Source organism: Rhagoletis pomonella, unplaced genomic scaffold (assembly GCF_013731165.1).
Source record: "Rhagoletis pomonella isolate Grant_MI unplaced genomic scaffold, Rhpom_1.0 Rhpom_scaffold_00008, whole genome shotgun sequence".
In the NCBI taxonomy this organism is placed as follows: domain Eukaryota; kingdom Metazoa; phylum Arthropoda; class Insecta; order Diptera; family Tephritidae; genus Rhagoletis; species Rhagoletis pomonella.
The window spans coordinates 28028325-28049694 of NW_023458562.1; the positions used below are offsets into that span (position 1 = coordinate 28028325).

Below are 21370 nucleotides of genomic sequence, written 5' to 3' on the forward strand. Positions count from 1 at the left end.
TACATATGTATAAGCGTATGTGTACGAAGTAGAACTATGATCTTGCAAGCGCCAGCTTAATAAAATTTTTCACGGCCACTCTCGCATTGCAAAATTGATCCTTTCATATTAGAATAACTGTTTTAATAACTTAACCACAGATTTTTTTGGAACTTGTTTCCCTTATCTAAGACATACCAAGTGGACCTTTTGACGTAATTTTTCACTTTTAAATATTTCGTCCTGATTAATTTTTTACTTAACTTCTATTCTCATTTCTCATATATATTCAAATCACTTACCGTCAAATTGTTATCGGCCAAATTCAGATGTTTAAGCGTAGTTAACCCCTCGAAGGCGCTCAAATCCAACTCAGAGATCACATTGCCTCTCAGCGTCAGCACCAACAACTCGCGCAGCCCTTCAAAGCTATCGTTGCGCACATATTCCACCAGATTATCAGATAAATCTAGCGACTTGAGGGCATGCAAATGCTGCAAATTATTCGATGGCACATCCAGCAGCTGATTGTTTTTGAATATTAAAATCTCCAATGAGATCATATTGCGAAAACAGTTATCCTCCAAGCTGACTATATTATTATTAGTCAAATCGAGTTTTATCAGCGACGTCAGATTGCTCATTGCACTGGGATGCGCCACCTCAATGCGATTGTAACTCAAATCGAGCACCAATAAATTACTCAACCCCTTGAAGGCGTCCTTCTGCAATGCGCTCACCGAATTCCGACTCAAATTCAACGTACGCATATCCCGTTGATATTCGAAATTCTTCGAACCAAGCGTTTCGATGATATTCTGTGAGAGATCAAGTACTTCCAACTTCATGTAGAAGGGCAACGTAAATTCCAGATTGCGTATTTTGTTTTGTGTCAAATTGATGTACTTGGTTTCGGGATTTAATTGTATGGGCACATCTTCGAGCGCTGCGTCCACGCAATATGCCCGACTATTGGCATCGCCACTGATGCACTGGCACTTGGATGGGCAGAAGGCGCTCGTATGCGTAAGTAAACTTAGCAGCGTAACTGTGAATAGGAGGAGGAGTATGGAAGATGAGCGAGACGCGCTTGCTTTTGTTAATCTATGTTGTTGCTGTTGTCGGTTTCGGTGGTTTGGATTGCAATTTAGTGTGTTCGCTGTCAGTTTTGCAGCAATTGTTTCGTTTTGCCATCTCACTGGACTTGTGCACGCTGCTTGGGTGGCCATTTTGTTGGTTTTGTGCTTGTGTTTGCTACGGAAGCGATCACTTCGTGCGTGTTGTTGGCTCATTTTTTTTAGTTTTTTCTTTGTTGTTTTCTTTCAGCAATGTTTAAACGATCGCTTTTATTTCAGTGTTGATTTACTTTTTGTGGCATGTTGGGAACTGTAGGGGAAAAAAAGAAAAATATGTATGTTTTTATTAAAAAGTCAAAAACTATTTGCTTAGAGATATATAATTGTTTAGGCGACTCTCTTATAAGTTGCTTTAAAGCTAATTTGATGCAAAGCAAGATACAGTGTTGATTTTTATATACACAATGTTTTTGAAGTAAAATTTTTTTTGTTATTTTTCCAGAAAAATATTGTCCAAGCTTTAACCAAAACCATATAATCAATGTTTCAAACTTTGGATACAATTTGGGAAAATCTAACAAATTTTCCACTGAATCTTTAAAACATTTTTTGGGTATGCAGTTTGATCACTCATATAATTTAAGACCGGCTAAAAAATCGTGTTGATTTTAAATAATTTCTTTGGTGTTTTTTTGTGTACATAAGTGCAATTTTTAGAACGTGGCCTTGAGTTTTTTTAATTTTGTTGCGAACGATTTTTCGCATTTTATTTCATATAAAATACATGTTTAGTTGGAAAAAGTGCAAAAATCGTCAGCAAAAAAATGGGAAAAAAATGAATGAAAATGTTTGAAATTTTGATGAACAGTTTTGAAATTTTCCTAGTTTTGCATAAAGTTAGAAAAATAATATAAGAATTTTCCTTGAAAAATACTACGAATTAAAAAAAAAAAAAATCAACACGTGGTCACACAAAAAAAAATCATGTTTTAATCCAAGCTATAAAATACCTGTGTAATAAATTTTAATGAAATCTATCGATTTATTTCAGCGTGAAAGAGTAACAAACACAGTCACTCATTTACTGGCTTACTCAAGCACTCATTTATTCACTCGCTCAAGTATTCCCTCACTAAATCACTTACACACATACTACACATATTAAAATTGATTGGAGAAACCAAAAATTCGAAGATTAAAATAATTTTGAATTTGTTGAAACACAACCCAAGAGTTCTGAAATTGTGAGAAAAAAAGCTATTCCTTAGGTTCTATTCATACAACCCAATGAGACTTTGAATCGAAATGCGAGTCAAATACTTAAACCAAGTAATTTGGTTTAGATTTTTTTTTAATTTCCATTCACTACAAATCCAACTAAGCTCCTCCAAAAGTTTAATCAGTCTTTCGTTTGGTTCTATTCCCACAATTTAAACTTATTTTGGCCAAAAAAAATTTACATGACTACATTCTATAAATATACAACACACTAAGTCACCACGGCAATTTTGTTCGAAAACTTATAGACATTCTAAAATGAACTTTCAATAAAATATTCCGGTGAATTATCAAGTTACAATATTGATCCCACGCTGACGCACAAAGAGTGGCGAAATACTACATACAATTTTATGAGTTATGCAGGTATGCCATGGCGTATGAGCAATGTGGTGTGACAAAGATATCTACTCATATAAGCGAGCTAACAAAAAAAAAACTTGTAAAAAAAGAATTGCGTTGCAGAGCAGAGAGCAACAAATGCTAGGGCCTAGAAAAAAATAAAAACTAAAAGGTGCTAGCTACAAGGTAAAGTTGTAAGCTAACTATAAAAAGAGCCAAAAGTGAAAGTTGGAATCCTTTGAGCAAATAGCACTTCGCTGCAAACATAACGCGCACTCGCTTTGCACAGGTGAAAGTTTCAACAGTGCCGCCCGTACTTTTTTTAAATAAAATACGTATTTGTAACGCTGAAACAATTTCCAAAGCATTTTGTGGTAAACTCTTTGACGTTAAAGAACTGCCTTTTTTCGCTGCGCCCAAAGCTAGTTTATTAACACAGGCATTTCGCTATGGTACATACTAAATACATTCACATAAGGGGAACTTTATTGAGTAAATGATTCCGCGTTGATGCTGCGTATGTTTTTAATATTACAACAGTGAGTACAGGCTGCCTTTCGATGCGAACGCAAAGTTTTGCCAAGAGTTTTCAGCGCTCTTTTCCTCTTTGACGATTGCTTTCGGTGGAAATCTTTAGTTGTACCACAAAGTTTAAAAACGCCTTTTTTTGTGAATAATATTGTTGTTGCAGAAGAATTATTGTGGCACACATGCTTGGTTGGCTATTTGCGGCCTTTGAGCGCCTTGTAAACTGCTTTGAGCGTTAATATTTCGTTTGAAAGTAAAAGTTAGCTGGCTACAGCGGGCGTATTAGCAAGTGCTTACTTAGGTAAGTATATATGTATGTCAAGTAGTTATAGTAAAAAAAATTGAGGTGATATTTACGAGTTATTTTGTTATACTAAATTCTTAAGAAAAACTCAGCTCAACTTTTGTAAATAAAAGTAGAACAAATAAATATAAATAATTTCTAAATAAACAATTATAACTATTTTTATATAGGTATATATTATATTTATATTTAAAAGCGATATAAATAAATGATACAATTTTTGAGTTACGAAATCCTTTCTACTGCATTTGAAAGAAAGGAAGAAGTGTAGCAGGCTCATCTTCAAAGCTTGATTTCATATGGGGTTTCGGTTAATTATGAACTGACTATAGAATTGCTTCATTATTCCTTGGGCCTTATTGAGGAAGAAAGAAAGTTTCGCGGTGTTTTGCTTACCTAGTGTTTATTACTTAAGCTGCTCTATATAAAAAAAGTTACTTTTGTGTCACTGGTTCGTACGTTTTCGAAATCGTTGTTGGGGGGGCTTTGCCGGTTTTTTTTTTTCTTTGAATAGAGGCAGATTCGCACCGACAGAGTCGCGTAAGTGTGTGGATACCTTAACTTCGAGAAGTTTTCAAATATAATGTTCGTATTAGAGGCATTGAAATCTAATATAAAATGCAGCATATCTGTAAAGTTTCAAGAGTGTGCCACCAAATTAAAAAAAAAATGACAGCATACATATTATCTGCGATTTTTTTATTTTAAAAGTCTAACTTACTTCGAAATGTCAATATTAAATGGTGGAAATATTCTTCTTGCCTAAACAAACCAATCTAGATTAATAAAACCAGTGTACCACCATATGAAAACAAACAAATTACTTGATTATAAGATGACGATGATTTGCGAAACAAAAATTCCGATTTTAAAATACATGAAGAAATCAATATAAATGTACAAATATTTGTGACGAATACGTGCACACGAGAAGATAATGCCATAAAGATAATGATCATAAAGATAAGTGGGCCAACGTTTTCGACCAAAAAACGTCTTTAACGAAAAATGTAACAGCTCGTGAGATATGCTAATATATGCCAATATTTAAATTGCCATTTTAATTAGACATAACACCCATCATCGCTAAAATTTGAAAATCGGTCTACTCTGATCCGTTTAAACTTGTGCGGCTCCAAGTTAATGATTATGATAAACTTGTAGAATTAAAGCCTCTAGAATAACAAAACAATGGCAGCATTAATAAGCTGTAGAAAGGCCGTAAAATTATTCAAAATTTAATGTTCGGTCAAAAGTTATCACATAAAATTCCGCTATTAGATATAAAGTGGTAGCGATTAATGGTCGATCGAATTTTAAGGCTCACCACGAGCCTACCTAGGCTTATGCCTAATAAAGGTGGTCTTAGATATTGTAGAAGAATTCTGTACAACAGAGTGGGTGCTGAGTTTTACTTTATTCGGCTTCGATCTGGGCCGATGTTGTTTTATAAAGTCATCTCTCAGTGGGCGCTTCTGGCCTAAGGCGAGAAGGAATTGCAGTAGTGGAAAGACGTCGTTCGATAGAAATTTGGCGAAAGCGATGGGATAAATCACGTAAGGGGAGAAGAACCCAGAAGCTTATACTTACAGACATATCGACTCTCAACGCATTACGGTAGGTTTAAGACCAGCTGAGCACCTACCGAGTCTCGTGAATAAACACCTTGAATGGCAGTGACATCAGGAGATTGGTTTGTGAATAAATTTCAGTATGCAGGTGCAACTGGAGGACAGGAGGTTGCAATTTAAACGATGCTACATTCTACATGCAACGGCCTCTAAAAATAAAGAATACAAATTTTTAAAACTTCACACTCTGATTATTTTGGTACGTTTAAATATCGACCAGGTCTTAATAAAAAAAAAAAACCTTTCATAAAATGGCATGATGAACTTTTGCTTGCCATAAAAAAGGTTTGTCGATTTGTATGTGTGTATAAGGCAATCCATCTAAACTTTTTTTTTTTAATTTTAAATAAAACACTTAAAACAGAACTGAATGTCGTAATCTTTTTTATCACCCGAAAGAAGAATCTGGCTTATTGACGAAGTCTTGTCTGACTTCACACAGTCCCAAAGAAAAAAAATCTAGGGGTGTGATATCATACCATAACTTGCTGATACCAAATATTGCCGACATCACGGGCGTCAATTTCAAGCGACAAAAAGGCAGTCGAGTGATAATAAAGATTTGTTTTAAGTGTCTTATTTCAATTTAAAAAACCTAGGTCTGGATGAATAATCCTATATATAATATGTCTAAAAATATATTTACCCTTTCCTTTAGAAAATAAATGCATACTCATAAGAAGTCCTTGTATCGAAAAACTATTTAAAATAAAATGAGAGAATAAATTCCAGCCATAATAAATGCCCATCGCTACCAAAATTTCGCTAAAATCAACTCGCAGGGCAGCGGTGATTTATCTTCAAAATAGCTGCATTTCCGTGACAATTTCAAGGACTTATCGCTGCTTAGCAGCACATTAATGCGGATGCACGCCTTTCGGTGCAGCGCCACTGCGGAATGTTTGCGTTGCTTAAGCTAGGCTATTATGAGGCGCTGTGCAATTCGCGTGAACAGTGCAATTTTCACATGCAAATAAAAGGAAGAAAAAAAGGAAATGAAAGGAGAAGTAGAAGTAGATGAAAAAGAAAAGGTGAGCTGACAGGTGCTGAGCACTGAAGAATGAGAAAAAAGTGTAACGAAAATGAAATAAAAACCACGAAATGCATGAAAGAAAAAATGCAAAGGACAACTGAAAAAAATACTAGCATCGATAGAAGAAATAACGTGAAAGGGAAGTGTTACAGAATTGTAATATCGAGCGCGAAATCCTGAAAGTTCAATGATAATTGGGGACGCAAAAAATCGAAAAATGCAAGGACGAAAAAACGATAACAAACCCCAAATAGAGTTCACAATTGGCAGCTCAATCGAAGTGTCACGGTCTATGTAGCCAAGTGTATGAGCCACAGTTTTTCGCCAAGTGCCACACGTGTTGCGGCACTTTCAATTTTCCACCAAATGTCGCTCTGCGGCGCTTGCATTTTGGCGTTTTATTGAAAGTGCAAGCTGCCACAGTAGCAAATACGGGCAAATTCGAAAAACCAAAGCAAAAAAAATGCAAGTCAAAATTGCTTCGAGGAAATATCAAGGGAAATTTCGCAGGCAAACGGTAAATAGCGGTAAAAAGCTTTGAAGTGGGGCAAAATGTCGCAACGTCTATTGACATTGGCTAAAAGACTGCTGCGCTGCTGGTGCCGGATTTGCTGCTTAGACTTACTGCGTAGTTTGTGGAGAGCACAAAAGTAGTGAAAAAAAACGCGCGGAATGGAAAATTGCTAAAATCTTTTTAATATTAAAAATGTATGTGAATTCATTGAGTTGCACTGCTGCTGCCAGCAAATTTCAATTGCAAATGCAGTTGAACGCGTTCAGTTGTGAGAATTCAGGTTTACTGCTTTCGCTTTTAGCTGGCCGCTATTGATTTTTCGATTGAATTTTCGGATTTCATTTTATGTAAAATATTTCAAAAGAAAATTGGAAACTTTTGAAAGGCCATTTTATTGCAAAATTTATCAGACTTTATTTTAAGTAGAAATCTGCGTGTATTTGTACTAAGTACTCACATATACACGCATACGTACTTATATTCTTCGCTCGATAGGTTTTTGGGTGAAACTGCAATAGTTATAAATAAAGTTTCAATATAAAATAAAATGACAGTCTAAAATTCTCATAAAATTTAAATGATGAGTAAAAGAGAAAATTAAATTTCTAGTTAAACTAAGGTTCTAGCCAAAAAAAAAAAAAAATCCTAAAATTCTACATGCAGTTGCTCTAATTTTTTACTACTCTGCTATTATTTTTTGCCTTTTTTGCAGTAAACACCTTAAAATGTAATCACTCTATAATTTAATATAACAATCGAACAGCCACATATACATACACTGCCGGCAAAAATTATTGGCACAGAAAATTTTTTACAACATATAATTTTTTTGTTTTAAATATTTTTCCGCCAATTTTTTATAAAAATACGGTTCATTCTACAACAAAAAAAAAAATAAAAATATATTTCTTAAACTTTGTGCCAAACTCACGAAAAACCAGAAAATTTTCATGCAAATATTCAACTTTTTAATCAGGTTTTTTAGATTTTTTTGAGTATGCAGTTTTGCAGCCCATGAAATTCTAGTAAAAACTGCAAGTTCAGAGTTAGTCACAAAAAGCATTGATTTTTGAGATTTTTTTTTTATTGGTTGAAGGTGTTTTGTATTTTTTCAATATAACGTATTTTGGAAAAAAATTCTTTGTATGGAAGAGACTGCGTGAAAAAAATTGAAAAAATCAACAGTAATTCCTAACTACTTAAAACTCGTACAATAAAATTGATTGGGCTACAAATCTGCATACTAAAAAGTATTCTAAAAAAATCTGATTAAATAGTGGAAAATTTGCATGAAAATTTGCTGAATTTTCGTGAGTTTGGCACAAAGTTTAAGAAATATATTGTTATGTTTTTTGTTGTAGAATGAACCACATTTTTATACAAAATTGGCGAAAAGAATTGCTGCATATATAGTGAAAATTTTGCTGCGCCAATACATTTTGCCGGCAGTGTGCATATACATATTTCATACTACAACCTCGCATGGTAATAAATCAATTTCATTCTCACACAAATTATTGTTAACGGCAACTTTCAACAAACAAAATTTTTCCATGCAAGCCAGCGGGTGCTGGGCGATGAAAATTAAAATAAAATTTAGATGTTATGACAAAAACAAACACTTTTTAGATAGCTTGTAAACTATTATAAAAGTAGAAAAAAGCTCAACAAATTTTATGAAACTATGAGAAACTGGAAAAAAATTGTTGCCGCTTACTTCACCATATAAGAGTATGTAATAAAGCTTCGCCGACTTTTCCCTTCATGGCATTATCCAAAGTCTTACATCACATTTTTTTTTTTTGGTTTCCTTACACCTTCACTGCAGCTTATCAGTTTTTGTTCCTATTTCTTGTTGCATAGTTTTTTTGCATGCTCTTCAAACAATTGCTGTAACTTTCTTTTGCATACTTTGCGGCGATTAAAAGTTTTTACTTCCCGACATCACAAGCACACGCGTATGTAGCTATTCCAAGTGTCTACACAGCTGCACTGCTGCCATTAAAGCAAGCTTTCTTCGTTCTTCATATGCTGCATTGGCGTTCGCTTTACTCAAAAACTTATCCATAAGTATGAATTTATAAACCAATTCTTACCAGCAAAAGAGAAAGCTTGGCTACCTGCTTTCATGCACATGCATGTGGCGAAAAAAATCAACTAAAGCTATGGTAATTCTCAGCGTCTAGCTGAACGGTCAACTTTGAAAATCCATTTGATAAATGCGCTACAGTTAAAATTCTCTTGGGAAATTGTGCAAAACTTTCGACTTCTAATCGAATTAGCTGCATATTTTAAGGAGTTAGTGGTATTTATAAGATCATTTTTGTAGAATGGAGTCGAAGAAAGTTTCATGGCTATTCACTTTCAGGTGATTTATCTCTAATGGAAGAACAAATTGATTAACTGCAGGAAAGAGAATGGGAGATCGGCTATTTTATTCCCCAAAGATGCCTTAAAAATGGAGTTATAGTTAAGGAGCTTTAGTTGGTGTAAAACGAGAAGCTAGCGTTTGTTATTTAAACACCACCAGTTGAATTCTGACGAACGCTGCGCTGAGTTTTTGTCGTCAACATTCTCTAACTGAAAAGTAGTAGGGCGTAACTCGATATTGCGTGTTTTAGGCGCGCCTGGTATTCAAATTTTAGCGATAACGAAAGTTGGGGTCCGAGTGCATAACCCAAGGGAAAATTCCCGAGAACTTGCAAGTGGTCAGTTTAGCTGGTGATAAACGGTGATGCCACAGTGTGTCAACTGTGTAACATATTTATTAAAATTGTTGACAGTCTTCCTATATTGACGGCTCTCTAAACCTAGTTTAGTTAAGATATATGTATTATGTGGACTTAAACTCATTGCACAAGAAATCGGCCCACTGATCAGAAGAACATGAGGCTATAACTCTACTCTAGACACGTCGACCACAACCATAATCAGTACTAGCTATTGTATACGCTCATTCACTTTCAAATACAACTACAAAGTTGTGATACCAACAGGACCGAACTGGTATAGCAGGCGTCGTTATATGCCTGAAGTTATAGACATTTATATGGATGGCTCTATACTTAAGGGGAGAGTCGAAGGAGCAGCTGTTCACCTTAACAGAGGCTAGAGACATATTTTAGGCTTCCCAACCAATGCTGTATATCAAGTGGAAGTTTTCACAACCCATAAGGCAGCATGAAGCCTCGCTTAGAAATCTGAAAAGAGGAAACCAGTATTTTTCCGACACCAAGAAAGCTTTGAACTATGTAGTGCGTAGACAATGCCAGATCCCTTACTGAATGCCTTTGATCCTTACACGAGTTCATCCAGCTTTTAGCATTCAACTCGTAAGTGTGCCTAGATACCACAATATTGAAAAAAGTTTGCAAAACTGATGAATTGGAAAGGAAAGATGCGACCACTTAACTACCTTCGGGAAGCGCACGATAGATGTACCAATAGTCATCATTGAAAAGTTTGTAAGAGATCAGGGAACTCTAGTTGCCAATTACCGGTTTGAGCAAGTTTTAGTTAGTGAAATCTCCATCATTGCCTGGTCTTCTTATTACAATAGGGTCGCATATCATTGCTCCTCTACTGAAATGAAAAAAGACGTATTATTTCTTATAAGAACTCTCAGGGGCCTATTGTATACATGCCATGACACAATGGATGGACATACCGGTCCCTTTAAGGCCATTCTTTAAACGTCTTGGAAAAATATCACAGGTCGAAAAGAAAATTTCAGACCACTCCAATCGAACCTAGCATAGTAATAGGAGGGCAAACTTATGCGCAAATATTCGGACTATTAGTCAAACTTGGTAATAATAATTGTTTGTTCTCTATAATTTAGAAATCAGTTATACTGGTTGCGAATCGACAGGTGCTAATTTAAGCAGTCAATTTTATAAGTAAAGTGTAATAAGACAGATCTTATTTAAAGAAACTTATCCAACACCAGAGTATCTACATAATTAGTATGCATGTATACTAGACCATACCGGAGAATAAAGTTCACCGTAACATACCTGAGTCTAAAGAATTTTTGTGAGGCAATTTCGAAAAAAAAAAAAATTTTTGGCCCAACGTTGGGATCACCTTTTTAAATTTTTCCTCATGTTTTCACCATTTAAAATCGGTAATTTTTCTGCTTAAAATTCATTGACCTCAAGAACCCCGTTCTAGTACTACCCCTGGTGCAAGGCAATTTCGAAAAAAATCCTAATGCCAGTAAATTAAAATTCATCAAAAAGCATTGAACTTTTGCAATGGAAGTATTATTCTCTTTGTTTCATAAAAACTATTTAAATTTTGTTTACTCTCGAATATAACCCGCAAATGTAAAAAAGCGACCCCAGGGCGCCTACGATTTTCTTTTTCGAAAGTTCCTTGCAAAATTACTTTAGACTCAGCGGTCTACATCGAACTTTTTTTGTTTGCTTATACTTAATTAGTTGCAAATTTCCTTTGGTCCTAGTGCAGTAGAATTACAATAATGCTTCTATTGAAATAAATTCTGATGGAGTTCTATGAAGGGTGTCGATTACTGTCACATTGAACAATTTATTAGATGATATTTGGTAAACAAACAAAAATATTTCGAATAACCCAATGACACAATTTTGTTAAAAATGAAGCTGTCACAATGCTATTTAGCAAACAGACAACAAGATTTATTACATTTAGTTAAACAAAATAAATGCTAAAAAGCCACCAACGCCAAAGGCAGCGTGTTAACAAGAAAAGCAATAAATTTAGAATAAAATTTTCAAAATAAAATCTTATCTAGACACACTTACAGAATAATGTAAGAAATATTCCGAAAATTCCAAGAATTCATAGCAGCAACAAGTGGAACATAAATTTCACTCAAATTAACAAATTTGCGCTTGTCATTAAACTAGAATTTTAAATATGAAGCGATAAAGCTATAAGTATGTATGTATATTAAGGTCTATTGAATACGGCTCGCACAACCGCCTACATTTGTCCAGCAAGCATTTATTAATTGGCATTTAAATAACTTGCACGAATTAACATGTTCATAATTTAAGAGCAAACAAAGCAAAATAAAGTAAACGACAGAACATAAATTGGCAAACGCCTTGGCGCGGGTGGGCGCAACAAGCAGGGAGCGATGATGGGCGCTAAAATAGCAAAGCATCAACCGACAACGTAGCAGCACAACGTAGGTGGCGACGATAGCGGACGCAGAAAAGTTTTAACAGTTTAAAATTCACTTTGTCATAAAATGAAAATGTTGCCAAGAAATGCTATAAAATATAAATGAATGCAAGCACAGAGGCATACAAGTGTAAATGTAAAATAAACACATACACACACACACACATAAACAGATGAATGAAGAAAATTTATAAATAGTAGGCAGCAGCGGTGCCAGCAATAAAAGTTTGTCGACTTATGTATGTACATACGTAGGCAGTTTGATAGCCAGTTGGCTGGTAAAAGGTGTGCGGAAAATACTCAAGAGTGTGTATGGATGCTCTATAAATGGAGTTTGGGGACACGATTAAGCCGATAAGGATTAAAACGAATATGAAAACCCTTCATATCGAAAATATCGCTTTCTTCTGACTCATTATCAAAACTCTGATAGCGTTGAAGCGGAGGCGGCTTCCGTGCCGTTTATGCAGGCTTCGTAGATGAGGGAGATTCTTATTTATTATTCTGTATGCACACCAACATCATACTTAAAGGAGAGCTAAGTTGGCAGACCATTAAATTTGAGGATGAAAAATCTAAAATACTCTTGGAAAGCACAAGATTGCTTGTAGTGTAAAGGAGGTTAAAGTCAAAGATCAAGAGATCAAGAAAGTGTCGAAAACTGCGTAAAACTGGTGTCCGCTTGTGTACAAACCAAAAGGTCCCCTTCTCGGTAAAGATGGACTTAAAGAGATTCTAAAATTTGCTCGCAACATTGATAATTCGCCTTTCATAATAAATTTTTTTATAGGGCACGACAGAATAGAGCGCGGTTTGTTTTTAAAAGTGATCTAAGAGTTCGACGGAATAGATATACTGCTCATGGGCCTTAACTTTACTGATGAATTAAATTCTTTGGAAATTATTAAATTGATTTCATAATTTTAAATTAGAATCATATATCGAGATGAAAAACATTTTTAAATATAATAAATAAAAATCTGTGATTCTTTGAGTTCACTTAGTGCCGTTTAATCAAGCAAGTTTTCTCATGAAATTTATCTGCCTTTCAAACACATTTTTTTTTTTCAGAACAAAACTTGAAAATAATAGCCCTTAGTGCCGTTTCCTTAAGTAAATATTCTCATAAAATTCATCTGCCTTTAACGCATTTTTTCGGAACAATATTTGTGTTTAAAGGCCAGATAAATTTTAAATAGAAAACGGCCCTTAAAAGGGATACATTTCTTAAAAAAAAGATATAATCATCTAAGATAAAAATTGTCTTAAAAGGGGGAAATATGTATTACAAATAAATACGCTGGAAAAAATTTGGAGAAATTGATATGAAACTAATTAAAGCCTTCCTAAAAAATTAAAGTGAACATTTTTTGTCAGTGTAAAACTTTTGACCGTATTATAATTATAAATAACCGATAACCGAAGTTGAAATAAATTCCAAAAATATTATAATAGGCAAATTTTTTTCCCACTGGGTTTCGAATCGAAGCTTGCATGTTTAAACTCAAGGCGTGAGTGGTTATAAAACGAATATGCTTTCCCAGCCCAAAGAGGCGAGCCCTTCTTACTTTACCAGTATTCAATCGCTTACAAGGCTTAGGATACTGGCAGGCCTGATAGCTGAACTAGGAGAAAGGCTGTTGCTCTCTATGTTTTGTGCTTGTACTTCCAATTTTTGTGTAAATTCACCTTTTCTAATTCGTATGCATGCTTTTCGGTGAAAATTATACCCCTGCTAAGCTTGTAAAACAATTAAAGTTAAGATTCGTTTCTTTTCTCTCTACAAATATAACAGCAAAAGTGTAAACATGTAAATTCATTAATTGCTGAACAAACACACAAAAATAAACAACAACACAAATCACAAAAAATAACACAGCAAATAAGTATGTAAATTTTCTTTATATGCACTGATTAGCAGAAACTTTGCAGACATTAAAAATGTGCCCAAGCAAACGTTATATGCCACAAAACGAAGAGCGGAGTAGACATCATGAGTTGAAAAAAAGCTAAAAAGTGAGCTGTCTCAAGAAACTCATGCAGGGGCAAAGATTCGCCAGCACCGAAACCAGCGGCAGACCCAGACACAGGCCAAGTAATTTTCACCAACTATTCATAGAGTGCGTCTGCGAATCTGCCAGCTATGCGCGCGTTGCATGCATGCGTGCAACAACAATTTGTAATGCTATGGCGAGAAATGCAACAATGATGAAGCTGACAAAATGAATTTGCGAAAGTTTGTATGCAACAAAAAAAAAACAATTGGAAAAAAAAAAAAATTGGGGTAAACCAGCGCCAAGATTTTTCTGCTCTACAACTTCATATAATAGTCTGCTATTTTTGTCCGCTAGCTGTAGGCTGCTGGCTGCTTGCCGCTGAGCGTGTGCATGTCATGGCGGCTGTGTGTGGCAAATGACGTTGCAGGAACGCGACAAGCACTTGTCGCCTATCGCACCAACAAAAAAAAAAAAGAGAATCAATGCAACAGAGACGTCTATTGTGTCTGCTAGTCTGCACTAGTTTTTTTTTGTTATTGGTCTTGCAACTTTGCTTGCAATTTATTTTTGTGTGTTTGTAAAAAATATATATATTTTTACTGCAGTTTTGCTCTCAGCTAATGTACTGCGTTTGTTATTGTTGCATAAATGAGTTGAGTGTCGCCTTGTGACAACAGCAATAATGTTTGGTAATGTTGCAAGTACACAAGCACTTATTGTTTCGTTGTTTTATTTTCGGTAGCATGTTGTTGCTACTGTTGCACTTATGCGCGACGATGTCATTGTTCGCTGATTTTATGGCGTGTGAAAGACAAGCAATAAAAAAATATTAAATTACTAAAAATTCTGCATGGCGAATTGGCAATTATCTACTAAGTATGCGCAACACGGAAGCGTTTCACACTTCACTTGTGGTGGCATGTGGAATGTTGCATTGAGATTGATAGGTTAAAGCGAAAAGTAAAGTTGCATACGGTGGTCTGGTATTTAACGATTTTATGAGATAGATATTTTAAAAATTATTCATTGGAAAATACATTTTCGCTTTTACTCCATTTTAACGTCTTTTAATTGCAAAGCTCATTATTGTAAGTTTTTTTAGCGTTGTTTAAAATTTTTTAATTTAAAAGATGTGCTTTCCAACAAATAATTAGGAAAAATTCGCTCAAATTCCTATGTATGTATTTTATGATTTTCAAGCAAAAACTTATAAATCTTATTTCAGTTACTCTACTTATTTTAAGAGGCTCAAAAGCCACCTGTGCGGACTTATGGTCAAAACGACAAGCACCTGGATCCGTTTGGCCCGAGTCATCGGCATAGCCAGAATGAAATCTAGGGGGGGCCTCGACCCTATTAAGCTGGCATTTCAGGGGAATATTTTATATATATATATAAGGAAAATTTGAAAGTTGGGGGGGGGATATGGGGCTCGAGCACCCCTGCCCCTACCTGGCTACGCCCATGGCCCGAGTCGTAAGTAGCTTACCCCAAGGTAGAGTATGATCTTTCACTCAAAGTCGCCACAAGTCTTCCTACATAACTACAGCAGTCTCAGATAGGCAGCGATCTTCAGTGTTGAAAAGAGACGAGTATAGAATAGCCGTAACAAATGACCCCTGTGCCAACTGAGAAGTTTCAAGCTCTATATGATCAAGGTTTAACAAGAAACGGATAGAAAGGAACTTCGGAAGTTAAAGAAATCCCGCGCTATTGCATAAATGCTCCAAAAATTGCGCATACCAAAAAGTTCCCTCAATAGTAGTTACCTGAATGATGAACGGTTGATATCGATTCGCAGTTTTATATGCCAATGTGTTACTCACCAGACAAGAAAACTTAAGCAATCTTGAGATTTAGCTTTTCCACCAACTCCGCAGATATAACAATATTGGCCAGACCTCTGCAGTTGCTTCTTCTTACAGAACCATGTACTTACTACTCCTAAACCTTGATTACGGAGAGGTCGTTACTTCTCAGCAACGCTTGCTGATTAAATGTGATTCACCTTCTTGAAACCATCGGTTAACGGAGACTCAGCGAGGTAGTAAACGCAGTCGAGACACCTGAAAATTTTGCAGTCGTGCGTAGTTAGGTGTGGGTTAAAGTAACAGAAGATTTCATCAACGTTCACCAAAGCGGAAGGCTGGAATGCGAACCAAGCACCGGCACGCCAGCCGCCAATAGCGTTGGTTGCCTTTAAAAGAATCCATTCCTGCTCGACGTCTGGCACTACTACCGGTATTTAAATCAACCACACTAAGCCTTTCTGAGTCGCAGCCTTCCATTCTAAGTTTCATTGAAAAGTTTAAAATCAAAAATTTCGGCTGTTTTCATTGCAATATAACTCACTACAACCACCGCCCACTAGCTTATGCAACGCACAATCGAAGCTACACTTGACCTACCGCACGAAAAATCGATGCTGACCTACATACATACTTTGCGATACATTTTTCACAGCAGCCAACAGAGCACTTAAAGCAGATGCAAGGAAGTGAAGTTTCGCCCATTGTACTGACGTCGACGACGGCAATAAAATTATTAAATTTTAATTGGAAAATCGTGAATGGGGCGACGGTTAATATTGCGCCAATGCAGCGACCAATGAAACGTAAATGAGTGAATGCTACTACTTAAAGCTCTGAAAGAGCGCAAGCACGAATGAACACGCAAATATGATAAGATAGAGCGAACGTCAGTGGAGTGAGAAGGACTTAAGTACCACGCTGACAACTGAAGGATGAAATATAGAAAGTGAATTACATATTAACACAGGTGCACTTTTAAGTTAGTGAGGTACGAAGACCGTTGGAGCGTGAACTATTATAGATTTTTTTTTTAAGAGGACTTTTCCTCGGTAAAATGGCGTCTGTATTCAATGCTGATGGACTTATTATGCTTCAAAACTTTTTTAAGAAATTTGAAAAAGGCAGAAAATGAAGACTTGAGACGCATTCGCTGATCAGGTCTTCCAACATTTTTAAGTGCTGGTTATATATGTACATGCATACATATGTATATACGCAGGAGTTGCGGCTGTTGGCTGCTTTACCATTTGCTTGCGAATCGCAAAATTGCTGACCTCCAACATTTAACGACATTTAAAAAAAAAGTCCATAAAGTAGTACGTGCGGCAGTGCATTACTGGTTGCCCCAAAAATCAGCGTGAAATATCTAAATTGCTGCGTAGCCATAAAACAAGTTGGCTGCAGCAGTAAGTGAACTTGCAGCAAATGAAAGGAGTAGCCAAAATATCTGCCAACATACTCACAGTACTCGCATGCTGCCAACAATATGTAGCAGCATGGCTAGCTATTTCCTCTGCTTCCTTGCCGCAATTTTTGCACTGCTGCTAATATTATTGCCAAGTTCATTTTTCTATGCCTTTTTTTCCTTCGGTTGCAGCCAGTTGGTAAATTTCAAATGCTGGCTACTTTCCTGCCACATTTTGTGTGCTGCCAACACTCTCCTTCAGCATTGGCCACCGCTGCTACATATTGCTTAAGTAGATTTATGTTTGCAATAGTACCTAAGTATTTTAGCTGCCAGCCAGGTCGGGAGAAAAAGTGCATAGCACTGCAATCGCAGTTGGAATTGCTGTAGGCGCCGATGAGTTTTTTTATATTAAAAAAAAATGTACGCATTGCTTTCCAAGGGAGCGAATGAAACCTGTGGTGCAAAAAAAACTCTCAGAATCGTTATAATAGAGATATTAAGTTTGAAAGAAAAATACAGTACTGCTGAAAAAGTAGTTTTTAAATACTTTAACGGGAATTTTTTGAATAGTGGCTTTTTACAACGTGCGGCAAGAGCCGTAAAACGGCCAAACCGAAAAGTATTTTTTCCCCATTTTAAATAAAAAAAGTCAAATGCTTCCAAATATCTACAATTAGTTTTGAGTATATTCATGTGTACAGCTGCGGTCAAAATAATTTAAAATAATATTGTTTGCGACTCATGTTTATTTATTTATTTTCAATAATTTTCATTTAAAATATAGTTCGAGCTATAGAAGAAACCACATGCTTAAGAAAAAATTTCAAAGCTTGCACAAAGTTCACAAAAATTAATCAAATTTCATAAAATCTTTTTGTCTGGCATTTTTAGAAAATTTTTGTGTATGCAGTTTTATAACCGATTCATTTTAGTATAATAAGTAGAAGTTTCGAGTCGCTAAAAATAACGTTGATTTTTTAGAACTTTTTTTGCCGAGGGTGTTAATCAAATTCTTTCATATGCCCTCGGCAAAAAAAATCTAAAATATGAACGGTAATCTTTAGCGACTTGAAACATTACCAACCCCAGTAGCTGACTAGTTTTTTAACGAAGAAGCCTTGCAGGCCTGTATAATTACATTTAGATTTTTAGTAATCGCGCTGAAAATTTTATATTTTTTTATAAAAAATAAAAAAAAAATTTCGAGTGTTATTTTTTTGCACTGAAATAATATTTTTTTATCAAAAATAATTATCATTTTATGAATTTATTTCTTTTTTTATAAAAAATTTTATATTTGTTTATCAAAAATATTGATTATTTTTTAAGTTCTGTTGTTTTGATCGAAAATAAAACTAATTTCTTTAGCCATATATTATATCAGAAATAAAAGTTATTATAAATTTTTTTTTGTCAGATCGAAAATTTCAAAGCACTACATCGCCTTTTAAATAAGTTAAGGTGGTAAATAGTTTGTGTATGTAGGTACATTAGGGCGCTTAACTCCTCATACAAAAAAATCGGTATATGTAGATATGTAGTAAAAATTACTGCTTATAAATTTGTTGTTTTTGTAAAACTGAAAAATTAAATTTTATTTCTTAGAGATAAAATAACAATAACAGCCGGTTTCAACAGTTGAAAATGATTTTTTATTTTCGGTCAATTTCCATATAAAATTCAAAAATTTAAAATAATTTTTCACTTAAATTGAATTTTCGATAAAAAATTATACTCAACAGCCAATTTCGCGAAAGCAATTTAAGTGAAAAATTATTTTAATTTTTTGAATTGTATATGGAATTTGACAGAAAATAACAAAACATTTTCCATTTAAATTGCTGGTGAAACCGGCTGGTAAAATAATTATTACTTTTTATACAAAAAAATAAAACACAAAAATTGTACTTTTGTCCGCTAAAAAAAAAAATTAACTAATAATTTCGGTTTCAAAATATAACACACGAAATATGAACTTTATTTTTTCCAAAAAAATATAGCAATGGATATAGGTTTTATATCTGTAAAACTTAAAAATTTATTATTATAATTGATCGTAAATTTCAATTTTTCGAATAATGATTAAATATAATATTTTTTTTTTTATAGAAATAATAATGACTACGGTCTCTGTTTGCTGGCAGTGTATGCTCCTCAGTCAAAAGAACTGAGTGCCGGTAGCCGCCATCAGCTGTTCATTAGCCAGGAGCTAAAGGTGTCCTTCACCCAAAGTATGTTCAACAAGGTAAAGTGATTTCGACAGTTCTCTCTTGTTTAGTGCGACTAAAATGTCTAACATACTTAGAATAAAATATTTGAAATTATATTGAAAAAAGAACGATACATTTTTTGTCACTTCTACATTGCTGAATATATCGGGTTCATCACCGTATCGGCGAGAGTTATCGATCGTCCCTGTCAAAAAATCAACAATAAGGTTATTTGTTATTTCGACTATATACTTTTTAAGCCATAAATTTGGGCTCAAAACGCAAAGAGGCTGGATAAACTGTGTGTGTTGTGCTCTCAAAAGTTAAGCCTATTTCATTGCAGTTAAAATATTTACTCCATGACTTTTAAACACATGGATAATTTTTTCCCAAATTCTTCTTTTGCTGTATATAAGTTTTAGGGCTGGCGTTGAGAGTGTTTTTGGCAGCCTGCTAGTTACTTAGCTGCCAGCTATCGGTGTTTTAATACTATGGAAATCTTTGCACTTCTTGTGGTTGTTGGCAGAAGTCGCCAAGACTCGAACACGTACAATTAGGTGCCATCCTTGATGGTATACGAGGCGCATAACACTTTTCCAATTTTAAGTGAATTTTTTACTACACAAAAAATATAATTTACTTTGTAGCACGTTATTTAAGCAATCTTCTCTCTTTGCAACTCAATTAAAAAATATGAAATGAAGTTATAGAATTTTATTTTAGTCATTCGAATTTACACTCAAACTCATTGCAATACCTTAGCTGTGCTAGCTGCCAACAATTTAATGCTTCAGTAAACTGACCGATTTCGGGTTAAAATATTTGGGTGAACGCCTGCAAGAATTTGACAACAAACTTTTCTAGTAATTAACAACGTTAGTGTGTTAGTGGGTCTATGTAAATTAAACGCCAAGCTAGGAAGAGAACACACATGAACTTTAATGAGTAAAAAACCCAAACAAGCTCATGTGCATACAAACATACACATGTATGTATGGAGATATAGGAAAATCAGTTTAGAGCAAAGCAATTTGCCAACGAATTTCACCTTAATTTACATTTGGCATATAAAGCAGTACAGATTAGTAATAGGCGCCAAGCGGCAAAAATGCCAAGTAACGGCAGACAGTTAACCCCAAGCTGTTGGCCGACGAAAGCCAATAACCGACGCTGGCAGCGCTGAAGGTACCGACGCGCGCTAGGCGCGGTAGAGTTAACTTGGCACCGTTGTCTATGGAGGTTCCTGGCATTGTGGCAGACTGCGACGAAGCACAGCGGCGCAAAATTATAGTTTTTGTTACACTGCTTGGCTGGTGGAATTTTTCATCGCAAGGGTTGGTGTACTTTTCATATTTTTATCTTTCTTTTATTTTTCAAACTCTCTTAGCCAACTGCGACTTTGTTGCTTTACACAGTCGCTATCTAAACTTCTTTTAGTCGCCGGTGGCGTTGGCTTTGAAATTGGTTTGGTTGTTTATTTCCGCCCAGTTTTTTCATAGACATGGCAGATTTTTTCCGAGCTTTTGTGCCAGTAAAAAAATAAAAAGCTGGCGCACAGCCTAGGGAGAGCAAATTTATAATTATAAAAATAAAAACAAGTAGTGATAATGCTGCTTTTGTGGTCGACTCAACTGCGGTGGACAGGTTGGTTGCAATTAAATTTAAATTAATAAATGATGCTAATGAACTACGGTAAGTAAAGGATAGAAACTAATTAGTTATACTGCAAAGTAAAAAAATTTGGTACAGAGATTCTAAAAACACGCCAGAGGTCCTTTTACATTTTGTTCAGGATCGGCTGAGATATTTCGCCAACTTTTTAAATTGCCAGAGCCCTTGAAATTTTCCGAAGCTTTTTACCTAACCTTAGCTTTGTAGAGAAGTTGCTCCGGGGAACGATTATTGCGAAAGTCGGGGCGATGTGGATGATGATCTTACTTAACATGGCCGTAAAGTGGGTATGAGGATAGGTTATATAGATAATCTCATTGAGAACGCCAGAATGTGGTTCTCCTTCCCAACAGATATTTTCATACAATCATATTTAGCATAAAGGAACCTATTTGACACCAAGCTTGGTATCCTCG

General features: G+C 35.2%; 1 protein-coding gene across 3 annotated transcripts in view; it reads right to left on the reverse strand.

Moving 5' to 3' along the window:
- Positions 1 to 21370, reverse strand: part of LOC118744576 (leucine-rich repeat-containing G-protein coupled receptor 6-like) — a 175025-nt gene that overhangs the window by 5491 nt on the left and 148164 nt on the right. For all 3 annotated transcript variants that reach the window (XM_036477700.1, XM_036477699.1, XM_036477698.1), the window contains one exon: positions 282 to 1365. In XM_036477700.1, the coding sequence (XP_036333593.1) occupies positions 282 to 1271 (990 nt within the window). In that variant the 5' untranslated portion in view covers positions 1272 to 1365. The remainder of the gene's footprint in view (positions 1 to 281; positions 1366 to 21370) is intronic.